Source organism: Sphaeramia orbicularis, chromosome 20, assembly GCF_902148855.1.
Source record: "Sphaeramia orbicularis chromosome 20, fSphaOr1.1, whole genome shotgun sequence".
Classification (NCBI taxonomy): domain Eukaryota; kingdom Metazoa; phylum Chordata; class Actinopteri; order Kurtiformes; family Apogonidae; genus Sphaeramia; species Sphaeramia orbicularis.
The window spans coordinates 10,752,424-10,767,193 of record NC_043976.1 but is presented as its reverse complement, the minus strand read 5'-3'; the positions used below and the strand labels follow the sequence as shown (position 1 = coordinate 10,767,193).

Below are 14,770 nucleotides of genomic sequence, written 5' to 3'. Positions count from 1 at the left end.
AACTTTTTCTTCATATAGCATAAAATACATAAAAATGAAAAACACATAAACAAGTTACCAAACTCCTACAAGATATATGTGTGTGTGTGTGTGTGTTTTAATGATATACACTTTCCAATACCAATATTTTGTTAGTTGTAATAAATTTTCTGTGAGTGTTTGCAATTTGTTACAAGCGTTTTACCCAGCTGTGTTTGTGTTGTTTCTAGGTTTTCCTGACTTTTCTAATGAATGTCCTTGTTCATCTGTCAGTTCTTGACTTCATTCAGACACGACCTGATCTATGTATGTCCATAAAATGTTATAAAAGCCCAAATATTTAGAGTATTTAAAGAATTTGACAGACAAGAGGATGTAAAGTTGGCTGCCCACGATGATCTTTTTAGCCTTTATTGGTAGGAGTCCATATAAAAGAGCACTTCTCAGACTTGTCCATCTTTCCCCATAATCAAGAAAACAACCTGTCAGGGACAAACTAGACGAGGGAAAGTGTGACAACCACTTCAACACCCATGGAAGGTGAACAGGCAGTGGGACTCAGTCGGAAGAATCCTTCAAAATACAACAACAACAACAGCAACAACAAAACAAACTCTTTGAGAGGGGTTAATGGTTATTTTCCACCCTTTTTGATGAAGGAATGGAAAATGTTACCACCAGAGTGTTGACAGTGTTTTCACGGTGGTATTAACAGGACATTCCCTTTATTCTTCAGTGTTTTTATTCTCTATTCACCCTCATATTCACCTCTATCATTTCCTCTTTCAAAAAATTATCCACTGAACATCTTGACCTTCACTTATTCTCACATGTTATGTACAATAGCAGCATATTTTGTCTCACTTATCAAGACTGCTAATGTTCACCTCCTTCCTCTTTCTCATCCAAAACACTCATTAAAAACATACTTTAAAAAGTGGGCAACTTATTCATGGGATTAATTACCTCTACACCTCTTAATGCTCACAGTACATCTGCAGGGTCCAGCATTGGCAGAAGCTTTAAAAGGGATCTCAGACAAAACAACAACAAGCAACAGGTGAGGTCTCTGCAGGCAGGTGTTACGCTCTGCACCGCAGCTGATAGACAAGGCGAGATATGGCACAGCAGTGAGGATCTAATGCCATGTATGATTAATGGCGCTCTGGCCAACAGATATGGATGTGAGTGTTTGTTTAAAAAAAGGCCCCGAGTCCACCGAATCGGGGGAAGAGTCGAGGTGCTCTTTTCTTTTTGGGGTCTGCCTCCTTTAACCACAGTTTCTTCCTCTTGGTGTCGGTGTATCCTACAAAACAGAAAAAAAAACCCATAATTATCTTTATTTGGCATCACTTTTTTATTACTTGAAAAAGAATCCAATGGATGCCAGTTGTAAAATGATGCACTAAAGCATTATTGATCTTTATAAGCCATTATATGGAAGTAAATCTGTCTCATCAGATTTTGAATTATAAAAGCCATTGAATTTCTAGCACTGAATTTTTTTTGCACTAAAATTAAGTATCTGGATTTTTTGTCTCTCAATTTAACTATGTTGATAAATTTATATAAAAGAAATTCAGTAGCAAAAAATTCAGAAGCAAAAAATTCAGAAGCAAAAAATTCAGATGCAAAAAATTCAGATCACACATCCAGGACACCAAGGATAAGCAATGATTCTATCTCAAGTCGAACCGTCAGCCAGCCAATCAAGTTACGTTAGATTGGTCATGTGACACTGATGCAGGAAAACGGTCAGCGCGGATGTGTGACCTGAATTTTTTGCATCTGAATTTTTTGCATCTGATTTTTTGCATCTGAACTTTTTGCTTCTGAATTTTGTGCTTCTACATTTTTTTCATCTGAATTTTTTGCATCTGAATTTTTGCATCCGAATTTTGTGTATCTGAATTTTTTGCATCTGAATTTTTCACTTCTGAATTTTGTGCTTCTAAATTTTTTTCATCTGAATTTTTTACTTCTGATTCTTTTGTATCTGAATTATTTGCTACTGAATTTTGTGCTTCCGAATTTTTAGCGTCTGAATTTTTTGGCTTCTGAATTTCTTGCATCAGAATTTTTGCTTCTGAATATTTTGCATCTGAATTTTTTGCATCTGAATTTTTCCAGCTGATTTTTTTGCATCTGAATTTTTTTATTCTAAATTTCTGAACATATTTGAATTCAGAGACTTAATTTCAGTGCAAAAAAAAAAAAAATCAGTGCTAGAAATTCAATGGCTTTTATAATTCAAAATCTGATGGGACAAATTTACTTCCATACCATTAACATAACTACTTTTGGGCTACGAGGTTGTAAAACATCTTTCTGGCTTCTGTTAGAAACAACAAAAGTCAGTTCATTGTTATGATTAGCTGCAAAACACTACATTTCACTATCACTGCAAACATTTATTTATAATGTGTTGTAGCCTCCCAAAGGAACTTGGGCCCAAAACCACAGGCACTCAAGTGAATCACCCCCAAAGAACTCAGAACTACGGGAATATTTTTATGTTTTTTGCCATTTTGCGACTAAAAGTATACGTCAAACTGGGGCCAGAGCTGGACAACGACCATAGACTGAATATCATGAGTGGATGAAGGGACTGTGGCGTCACGCACTGGTTTCTTATCCTCTATTTTGAAGCCAGTAGTTTGTAATTCTTTTCATCACCATATTGGATTTTTGGAGCTGAAAGTGACCATATTTGGACAAAGCATGCAGGGCTAAATGACCTGAAGGGTTGGAGGTGAGTTAATGCTAAACAGTAGCTTACTGATTTGGTAAAATTGCAAATTTCATCAAGCAATGCATAACAAAATCATTTTACAGTCTTATTAGTAGAACCTGTTTATCAAAACTACAGTCAAGTATGTCATTCAAGAAAAATATTAAAACCTTCTAATCAACCTGAACAGGGCAAAAATCAAACTCTAATCAGATTATTTATTCAAGGTTCTAAATATGGATGAGACAAGACTGGCTACTGGAAGAAAATGTATTCCTTTAGTATTTTTTAGAGTATTTTCTGAGATTAGATGTAAGTAATTCTACAAGCACCAGGGCTGTTTGGAGTTCAGTGCATATCAACTGTATTAGAACTTTAAAAGATTTCCACATTGGCTTCATTTTGGAGGCAGCATCCTTAACCCAGGATAAGGACAGAGTTATGCTGATGTTACGGATACATTTTATAATGTATTGTCACTGATTAACCCTCCGGTATCCCGTCCAGCAAGGCCCTTACTAAGCACCAAGTGTGCCTTTTTGGCACACTTGTGGAATAATGTCAAAAAAAAATTTCATACAGTTTGTTTTTAATTCTTTTACACTTTTTTCTATTTCATCAACTTGAGCCGTAAATAAAAATACCAAATACTCAATAACTGTCACATTTTTCAACCCTTTACATGCAGTATTTGTAATGTAAACAAACCTTTTTTTTTTATGCAAAAAAACACAAAAAATAAATTTTTGTCAATATTTTACATAAAAAGTGGATCACATATTATTTGATTTTTGCAGCCTGGCATATGTCAATGATTAACAGCAAAATCGGTGCATTATTATTTTTGGCTCAAGGTCAAATGTTCAAAAATACTATCATCTTTCAGCAAGTGTGCCAAAAATGCACACCTATAAATCAAACTATTAAATATTGATTTATTTCTCTGCTCTAATTTGGTTTTATTTTTGTAAATCAAGGTCAGCTCTAATTATACATATCAAATGGAAGAAATAGTGCGTTTTAGGCACACTTGGGAGACAGATGCTAGTCCTGTAATTTTCTTTTGTTTACAATGTGCAAATTTTAGTTGGTGGCCAGAATTTTAAAGATCATGCAAAAATGAACAACTTTTGAATTATAACCTTATTTAAATTGGGAAAAATAATATGAAGTTTTTTAAAACGAAGTGCAAAGTGTGCCTAAAAGGCGCACCCGGATACCGGAGGGTTAAAAACAGTCCTCTCACTCCCTATGATCACAAAGAAAGAAAACATACCAGTGCATAAAGCCTGGGTCACTAAAGCAACAAAAGTGATGCATATATAAAAGTCGGAATACATTGAAACATGAGAAACAACTTAATGTCATGTACTGATTACTATGTGTGTTTTTACTACACTGGAGCTACAATGGATGTGATTGTTATTCTTCATTGGGGATGAAATGATGTGACTCATTAGTCTGTTGATCAACTGGACTAACTGTGAGAACCATATTACTGGTATTTTGAGAGTCAGTAAATACTTTTTAAAAAGGGACATAGTTGTGGAACTTCCACACAAAGCACAAAATCCACTGTAAACTTCACAATGAAGTTCCAGGTTTTTCACTCTATCTCTACTGGCAATTACAAAAAAAAAGCTGATTTTGCATATTTTGCAATTTTGTTAAATGTATAGGCAGAAATGGGTACGGCCTATATCAGCAGCATTTGAATGTGGAATGTACAAGTTAGTAAAAAAAAAAAAAAACAGGTTATTCTAGCACCGTGTTGTGGTTCATATGTTGCAGGTTGAATTCAGATTATTTCCTTTTGTAAGTTCAATCATTCTCCATTCAGTTTTGTTGTTAGATAAATAAAGATCCAAGAAAAACAACGTAACACAAGTCTCAACCTGGCAACCAAAAGTTGTCCTTAATCCTAATCTTTAAAGAATTAGTAAATAATTTGATAAGAAATATTTACAGCACTCTAAAAAGTGGTGCTGGGTTTTCTCATATGTAGAAATCTTTGTTTCAGTCAGAAGCAGCAGTAGCTAGAACCGTACCCTCTAAGGCCGCATTAGTATTTTGTATCATTATCTCACAAAGAGAATTAGCGCTTTTGTTTGCATCCCAGCAGGAACTATGCATAGTGAAATTAAAGGTTCTTTACTTAACTAACCAAGCTGCTATTATAAAACATTCAGTGACTGTGTTCTATAGATAATTGCTGAGCTTTTCTGTGTGACGTCCTGACCCGGTGAAGGGAAACAGAGGCCGGCCTCTGACCTCTGGTCGTTACTGTGGTGTAGAACAGAGCTGCCTAATGAACACCTCGGTTTTCAGTGTTTACATGTGCCAATCAAGCGTGCCACTCTTCGTCAGCTTCCTTTGTGTGGCCATCAGACACAAAAGCAGACAATTAGCTGTGCTTATTAAGACTCTGATCTTTAAAGGAGGGCTCTGTCTGCTGGTAATTAATCAGCCCTGCAGTGGCGGATGGGCGGACCTCTTGTTAGTCCCAGACTCTGTAGGCCGTGCTCCTCCTCTTCCTCTGAGGGGTTCTGGGCGGAGTTCCTCAGGTAGCGCTGGTGGAGGCCAAAGGTTGGAAGTGCATTCTGTCTGCGGCGACGGAAGTCTTCCTCCAGGGGGTCTTCAGCTCCAATATCTGTGGGTGTGAGCAGAGCGTTGTGGGTGGAAATGAATCAAAACTAAACCCTATCTTCATACTGTCTGTATAGATGGCCCGAGGTGCTGTAGCCAGCATTAGATCTTCATTTTTCTATGTGAATTTCTGCTTTCTGACATGAGATGTGTGATGCAAAAAAACAGTACACTGAAAGGAAAACATATTACCTTGTGATGCCCTTGGCAGTGTGACAATACAGTCAGATAATAAAAAAAAGAGAGATACATCTATTACAGCAAGTTGAGCACTGGTGCAAAAAGGTATATTGATGTAACCAACAAAAAACAACAAAAATGATCTGAAACAAGTTCAAAGAGTACCCAAGGCAATAAAGACCCCTCCCACTGCACAAACGCCAGCCATATATTTCATTCATATTTCATCTGCCCGACTTTATTGTGATTAGTCATGTAAATAAAATGAGATTTGGTTATTCTTTTCTCTAGGTAATTTACATTTATATTGAATTAGTGGCAGGCAGGGTATAGGGGGGAGAGGGGCGACTTATTATGCTGCGAGATTACAGGCAGATCTCATCGCCATTGTGTTGTGTAATTAAGGCAGTGGAGAGGAGAAGAAAGGAGGCCAGATGCTCACCGTGCCGAACCTGGTCCTATTTAGAGGAGATCTGCACCACCATTTCATATCCCCCCGCACGGTGTGTAATAGCCCAGCCTTAAACAAATCAGAAGTCATTAGAGGCACGCCAGCTTTGTTTGACAGATTGCTGTATACCTGTAGGAACACATGCTGTCTCAATATAAACGTATAGCCATTTGAATCATTAATGCAGACTGGAAGCCACTCATTGTGGGTACTCTGCAACACTGTCCTTGATGGTTTTTCTTCCCTGCGTGCAACATAAATGTATTTTAAATCAATGAGGGGTGGGGGTGGCTCTCTTTTGAGTCTTTCAGCCGGAGCTCAAGGGTTTTGAGGCAATCAACAACGGCTGCATGTGCTCAGGGTAAAAGAGGCCTTAAGAGAGACAAAGGCATCACTAGATTTAAATTTTCACTGAATAGACGTCTTATTTCTGCAGGTCGCCCATTTTGACCCGAGTCTGTCTCTTTGTCACAAACGTTTTGGGAGTGTGTTAAGGTCAGATTGGCAGAGCATTTGCTATGTAAGGTTGATTTTCTTGCTGAAAACACCTAAAGGGAGGTAAACAAGAAGCACAATTCAAGCTTTTTTTTTTTTTTGATTTGGCTTGAAGGATTTCTTTTCTCCCCCTCCAAGTTTGTAAATCAGCCGGTTATATCCAACACACTCCCAATCAGACAGTCACTTGAAAAAAACAAAATAAATAAATAAATAAAAATACAGAGGTGACCCCACAGACACAGGGAGACCAGATCCCATTGGACTTGCTAAAACAGGACAATTTGTAGCTTTATTCTGAAGGCTTCTGCAATTCCATCTTAAGAAAAAAAACAAAAACAATTCCCAACCTGTATTTCCCTCTTTGCAGTATGCCTGGTGATCCTATCAGTCCTGCTGTGCTGCAGTAGATGGCTGGATTAAACCAACATGTGACTCCAAGGTTGTGTGCTTTGTTCCAGCTTCCCCTGCCCTAGAGGATCAATATTTGCGTCTATTATGGTCCAGTTACCTGGGTGATAAGATTCCTTCCGCTACCAAGTCGCATAATCCATCATCATTTAATTAATTTCAACAAAACAATATCAAAGAGCAACAGTGATAATGAGATCTTTTAATGCTCATAGAGGGGCCCTTTTATTTTCTGGATCAAGGACTTAATTTGAGAAGCAGAGTGAGTACAGCGCACCCAAGTTCCTGGGTGCTTTCATTTGCAACTATTGTCTTGAGAGTGCCTGTCATTTATCTCCTGGCAGAACAATGCTGTGTGTATCTGTAAAGGCTTTGTGGTACATGCTGTCTAGACTGCCATGGAGTGTACACAGGCACAAGCACTCATGTTAACACCTAAAACACACAAAGACACAAAATCTATCTGTTTCTGCACAGTAACTGGCCTTACCGCAGCAGGCTGGAGCTTTAGTGGAAGATGGGGAAAGTTGAAAATAAATCACTGTGGAAGAAGAGGCTAACCCTACATGACAACTACAACTGTGGATCAGATTATTTTCAACTATCCACCTTACTCCGGTTCAAGAAGTCTGGTGTTGTGCTGATGTGACTTTACTGCTGAGCACACACAGATACTGTCTGTGCCCTTGTTCAGACGCTGTCAGAGAGGAACAGGAGGCTTATCTTTTCCCCATCGTTCATAAAGTGGCCCATGGCCCCGGGTTGGGCAGACTCAGACAAGTTAGACGAGGATTAAAACTGGATGCTGGGATACCCGGGGGACAGGAAATCAAAGTATTATGTGTCGTATTGTAGCAGATGGATAAGATAGTCTGGCAAAAGATCTCAGACTTCATTTCTAACATATTTTGGTTATCTTTTTTTTTTTTTTTTTTTGAGAGAATAAGAGGGCATATTGGAAAACAAATGGAGCAAAACTATATATCATCATATGAATAATCTGATGCGTTTGGTGATGTTGATTTGCAAGATGCACAGGGAATTCCAAAAAATCACAAAGATGAATATCACATGTCACGTGTTGCCACAGCTCCTTCCTGTTGTACAAATTCATCCTGCCAAATGTCATGTTGGTGTGTTTTGTGCACAAACAGTGTCACCTAGTGGTCATATCTGATTCAACCTTGAGTTTACATTTTTAGACGAAACACTGGAGCCATTTTTCAGCCTTAGCATTTATTTTCGACGACTGCTTGTTTTGTTCCACATTATTTTTCAGAGGTTTGTAATAAAGAAAAAAAGAGATGTAGTTCAACATGATTTATAGAATACGGGTTAATCCAGCAGAGGGTGCTATTGTAATATAAATCTAAAAACCTGCTACTGCAACGCCTGTCATACCAGTTTTAATAAAATTAATAAAAAAAAAAGCCACATTTTATTCTATGTTCAATAAATTGCAATATAGACTAAAATAATGAAATTCTGGTCTACATGGGTAAATAATAAGAGGGCATATTTGATTTATGATATATATACACGGATGGTTAATGTATTAATCCAGCCCCGTTTAACCCTTTCATGCATAGGTCACCTCAGTGGACAGTTATTCTCCAGCTGTTCTCTTGTATATTAATGAGTTTTGTTGTTTTAGTTCCATATCGGCCAACACAGTGGACACTGATGCGCCATCCCATACACTGTAATTCAGACCATTACTGTAACTTTGCTGTTCTTGATAAACCTGATCTGCAGGAACATGTTTGAGTGTAATTGTTATTTGTTAGACAAGAAGGTTTTTTTTTTTTTTTTTTTCATATTATCTCCATGAAGTGAGTAATTACTAGCATTAGAATATGTTAAAATGTGAGAAGACATCAGATTAGCAGCATTAAAAATGTTTTTATTTCATTGTTTTCATATCACTTTCTGATATTGGGTTTTAAACACATGTTTCTTTACTTCAAAAATTAAATGCATGGATATTTTTGTAACTCCATAGGGGGGAAAAAAACTCGATCGCATTGATTTTTTCATGCCTAAGGAGGAATAAAAACGCTGAAGAAAAAAAAATCTTGACTAAGGTTCTCACAATTCATGCATGAAAGGGTTAATAAATCTATCCACGGTCACTAATAATCACACACCAACATGCTCTTGCACAAGGACAGGGAGGACTGTGATTGGTGCAGGCTGCGGTGTCACCTAGCAACAGGACTGCGCAAGCGCAACAGCCACCTTAATCAGTGCCGGAAGAGGAATTGACACAAGGAAAAAAGTAGACCGTAAATTGTAAATTATATGGCTTGTACTTATAAAAAAACCCCGACGTTTAGACATTACACCAGGCGTGGCCCTTCAGGTACATAGTATAAAACGTGGTCACCTCAGCTTTCCTTATCTGAAGGCCTCACCCTGCCCCTTTAGTTCCTCACTCCTGACTTGTCTCACCAAAATATGCAGTGAGGATTGTGTAAATAAACTAGCCCCGAGCACATTCCACAAGAAGTGCACACAGTGTCTTTGTACACAGTGACCTATAAGCTGACGGCAATCACACTCACAATCCGATCTGAAGTACAAAGAATTCAACAAGTGTATTTATGACAGACTAAAAGAATCCCCCCTTTTAACACTTTATATATATATATATATATATATATATATATATATATATATATATATATATATATATATTGTTTCCTCAGCTACTACATGACACAAGACAGTATGTCAGTGATGAACTTTAACCCTTTCATGCACGAATTATGAGAACCTTAAAGGGTCAAAACACATTAATGTTCAGTCAGAGAGCGAAATTTAATTGATTGCCATTCCAACATTTATTTCAATATAATATAACTCCTGTTATGGATAATCCCTTATGGACCAACTAAAGCAAAAATAAATTTAAAAATAAAAATGTGAATCAAATTGTCTCTAAAACGTCCCTTCAGAGAGATTTTGAATACCGTTTTTTGACCCTAATCAAAATATTTTTCCTGAGTGTTTTTATTCGTCTTTAGGCATGAAAAAAACAATGCGGTTAAAAAAATTTTTATGGAGTCGAAAAAATATTAATTCAGCTGGACATGATGCATTTAATTTTTGAAGCAAAGAAACATGTATTTACTGATATACTGTGTGAAAAGTATGAAATTTTTTTAAAATGCTGCTAATCTGGTGTTTTGTCACATTTTAACATAGTCAAATATTAGTTATTACTCATTTTATGGAAATAATATGCAAAAAAAAAACAAAAAACTTTTTGTTTAAGAAACATAGTTTATTACAGTCTATTAACACTAACAAGCAATTTATTTAGACACAAACATGTTACTGTAGATCAGGTTTATCAAGAACAGCAAAGTTACAGTAATGGTATGAATGTCAGTGTATTATGGGATGATGCATAAGTGTCCACTGAGTCAGCTGATATGGAACTAAAACAATAAAATCCATGAATATACAAGAAAACAGCTGGAGAATAACTGTCCACTGGAGTGACCACTGTGCATGAAAGGGTTAACCCTTTCATGCATACTGGTCACTACACTACAGTGGACATCTATTCAAAGCTCTTCTCTTGTATATTTTTGGATTTTGTTGTTTTAGTTCCATATCAGCTGACACAGTGGACACTTATGCATCATCCCATACACCAGTGTTTCTCAAAAAGTGGGGCAGGCCCCCCCAGGGGGGGGTGCGAAGGCTTGCCGGGGGGGCATGGGATCATTCCTAGGTGTTTATTTTTTCTTCAGGTTCGAACATGTAGTAGGTGAAACTAATGTTTTAGCGTTGGAGCACCCTGGACTCATTTTAGGGATGTACAACAAATAAATCTACTGCCATGGTGATCTGTCACTAGACTAGACCAAGAGTTTAGGTTTGGAGAGTGGACAAGGACTGGACTGGAAAAGACAAATGTGCAATGTTTCTGTTTTTGCACAGTTTGTACAGTTTGCACTTTGATGTTCTCAGATCTGGAATGTAAACGGGCTCACTGCAGCCACTGATATTGTTAAAATGTTCATCTTTGTTACCAAAATGTGTTTGTTGTTCTAAAAAAAAATTACCTTATTGTCATAGTTGTAAGATAATTACACATTTCCTATTTTTATTTTGAAAAATAATTTCTCAGGGAACAGTCTTGTTGAGTTCATTTGTATTGTTCAATCAAAAATCTACATTATTTTTAATTTGCACTACAAATTATTCAAGGAAAAGCAAAAAGTATTCTTACGATATTGATGTTTCTTTCAATAAAAGTAATAATTGCACCACAGGTACAATTTTGTTGGGGTTGAGGGGGGCTTGGAGATTTTTCATGCTCCAAAGAGGGGCCCGACAGAAAAAGATTGAGAACCACTGCCATACACTGACATTCATACCATTACTATAACTTTGCTGTTCGATATAAACCTGATCTGCAGTAACATGTTTGAGTGTTGAAGGGGTGGGATTAACCCTTTCATGGATAGGGGTCACTACAGTGGACAGCTATTTTACAGCTGTTCTCTTGTCCTCAAAGAGAAATGACGGCAGGTCACCACAGAGCTTCAGTCTATAGACCTAAAAACCACCAACCAGGCCAGAAATCTGGGTGTAGTGATGGACTCAGACCTAAATTTTGAAAAACACATCAAGGCAGTCACAAAATCAGCCTACTATCACCTTAAGAACATCTCAAGGATAAAAGATCCGATGTCTCAGCAGGACCTGGAAAAACTAGTCCATGCATTCATCTTCAGTCGGCTCGATTATTCTAACAGTGTCTTCACAGGTCTACCTAAAAAATCCATTAGACAACTGCAGCTCATTCAGAACTCTGCTGCTGGAGTCCTCACTAAGACCAGAAAAGTGGACCACATTAGTCCACCTCTGAGGTCCTTCCACTGGCTGCCTGTCCGTCAGAGGATAGACTTTAAAGTTCTGTTGCTGGTCTATAAAGCTCTGAAAGGTTTAGGACCAAAATGCATCAGTGACCTCCTGACCCAGTATGAACCCACCAGACCCCTCAGGTCATCCGGATCCGGCCTGTTGTCAGTTCCCAGAGTCAGAACCAGACATGGAGAAACTGCGTTCAGCTTCTATGCTCCACATGTCTGGAACAAACTTCCAGAAAACCTCAGATCAGCTGAAACACTCAGTTTATTTAAATCCAGGTTAAAGACCCATCTGTTCTCAGCTGCATTTGAATAGTTTGTATTCATCAGTTCAGATCTGCACTGTTCCTTTTAAGCTAAAAGTTTTTATCTGTTTTATCTGCTTGTCTCTTTTATCTGTTTTACCTTTTTATCTGATTTTTGTTTTTCTCATGCCTTCTGCTGTAATGCTTTTGTTTTATGTAAAGCACTTTGAATTGTCTTGTACATGAAATGTGCTATATAAATAAAGCTGCCTTGCCTTGCCTCTTGTATATTCATGCAATTTGTTGTTTTCGTTCCATATCAGCCAACACAGCAGATACTTACGCATCATCCCATACGCTCCAATTCACACCATTACTGTAACTTTACTGTTCTTGATAAGCCTGATCTGCAGTAACATGTTTGAATGTATATCAATTGCTTGTTATTATTATTAGTGTTTTGTTTTTTACTAAACATAGTTTTTTTTTGCATATTATCTCCATGAAGTGAGTAATGAGTAGTATTAGAATGTGTTAAAACGTGAGAAAACAGATTAGAAGCAGTAATTTTTTAAAAAATTATTTCATAGTTTTCAAGTGATGTATCAGTAAATACGTGGTTTTTGCTTCAAAAATCAAATGCATGGTGTAAAACTGCATGGACATTTTTGGAACTCCATGAAAAATAGATTCATAACAAAATTTTCAATCGCATTGTTTTTTTCATGCCTAAAGAGGAATAAAAACACTCAAGAAAATAAATCTTAAGGTTCTCACAATTCATGCATGAAAGGGTTAAATAAATTATACTTCCTCCTACTCCTTTTCGAATGTGCAAATGAAGTCATGTATAAGTGTGGTTTTTTTGTTTTCTTCCATGACCTCTTAGTGTTTTATTCCTAAAGACTAAGATTACTTTGTCTTGTTGCATATTCGAAATAAACTAAACTAAAAAAAAATTTAATTGCTTGTTATTGTTACTAAACTGCAATTAACTGTGTTTTTTTAAACAAAAAAGTTTTTAGTTTTTTTTTTGCATATTATCTCCATGAAGTGAGTAATGACTAGTGTTAGAGTATGTTAAAATGTAAGAAAACAGCAGATTAGTGGCATTAAAAGGGTTTTTATTTCATAGTTTTCACATGATATATCAGTAAATCCATGTTTCTTTGCTTCAAAAATGAAACGCATGGTGTCAAGCTGACATTTTTGGAACTCCATGAAAAACAGGTTCATAAGAAAATTTTCAGTCGCATTGTTTTTTTCATGACTAAAGAGGAATAAAAACACTCAGGAAATAAATGTTGATTAAGGTTCTCATAATTCATGCATGAAAGTGTTAAAGTCCTTGGGTTTGTATGTGAGGGCGTACTCAGAAGAGGTGCACTATCAGCACTTTTACACGCTTATAAAAATGCAAACCAGAGGAACGACTAGAGATATGAAGAAATGAGGAAAGAAATTTGAAACCTGGAATTCAGTGGGTGTTGTTTCATTCTCACCTGGTCCTCATCTGAAGTAAATTATACCTACCGCAGAGTCCGAATAGAAGTATCCTGGCAGGTTTCAGCTGGAATAAAAGTTATCACCTCTCAAAAACTCATAATAAATGATAAAAGTAATTATTTTAGTGAGTGCAAACATGGGAGTAACACACCAGATGAGTGACCAAGCCCTGATGTGAGTCACCTCCGCTGAAACCGAGGCATTAGTAGTTAGTGATCAGAGCACACAGTGAGCTACATGATGACATGTGAGTGTTCAAATGAAACAGCCGCTGTGGTTTTCTTTTATTGTGATAATGTAAAGCAAGTTTCAGAATGAGATCAGGCACAGGCACACACACCTCAAACATCCAGAAGAAGCGCGAGTTGAAAAGCCACGAAAGCTATAAGAAGAATCATCACACAGACACCAGGTGACTGCAGCAGCCGTTCCGCAACGTCAAACTGAAGTTTATTGACCAAATCTGAACTCTTTATTTTGGTTTTTACAAAGAATGAAAAATCCCCTGTCTGTCCGGTAACAATGCACGGTTTATGTGAGGTTGAAATTCATGGTAAGAGCTGTTGTTACACTTACAGTGAAACTATAAAGCAGCCTCCTGGAATCAAATCATGCAGAAACAAATGAAAACACACTGTGGTATTTCCAAATTCACAAACAAACTTTAAAGTAAGAAAATGCATATTATCATTAATTTATTAATAAACTATGTCAAATTACACACGCGTGAACATGGTTACAGCTAACAGGTTAGCGATGTGAATTTTAAGTTAAAGACACTGGGTGAAGTGGTTAAGCTTTTATCATTCACTTGTTAAACTGGTCAAATGAAAAGAGCAAAAATGACATGCTTGAGTGAAATTACACAGCATCTTGTTCTCCTGTTACAACAAGAAATACAATATCCATCCCAAAGGAAAAGTCATATATAGCACGTACCCAGCTTTGTGCATATGGCAGAAGTAAAAGGTACAATTCAGTTATTATTAGTAAACAAAAAAAGAAAAAAAAAATTAAAATCCCGGCACAATGGTCCCCCCGAAATAATGGAATAAATACAAATATACATATACTCTGCACATCTGTGTCTCTCCTCTGTTTCTGCAAAGCTAAACTGAGAAAACTGTTCTTCAAGATGAGATGTACGACAGAGAGAGGAGAGACCAACTGCCGACAGCAAACACAGTCACTGGGTGAGAACTTCCAGGTTTGAAAACTGTATGTTGGTCAAATGTTGTGT

The 14,770-nt window shown here is 37.0% G+C and overlaps 1 protein-coding gene across 2 annotated transcripts in view; it reads right to left on the bottom strand.

Annotated features, from left to right (window-relative positions):
- Positions 1–355: 355 nt before the first annotated feature.
- dnajb6b (DnaJ heat shock protein family (Hsp40) member B6b) overlaps positions 356–14,770 on the bottom strand; it is a 31,004-nt gene continuing 16,589 nt past the window's right edge. For both annotated transcript variants that reach the window (XM_030123160.1, XM_030123161.1), the window contains exons 9-10: positions 5,202–5,360; positions 356–1,285 (exon numbers count right to left, since the gene is read on the bottom strand). In XM_030123160.1, coding sequence (XP_029979020.1) covers positions 1,176–1,285; positions 5,202–5,360 — 269 coding nt within the window. In that variant the 3' untranslated portion in view covers positions 356–1,175. The remainder of the gene's footprint in view (positions 1,286–5,201; positions 5,361–14,770) is intronic.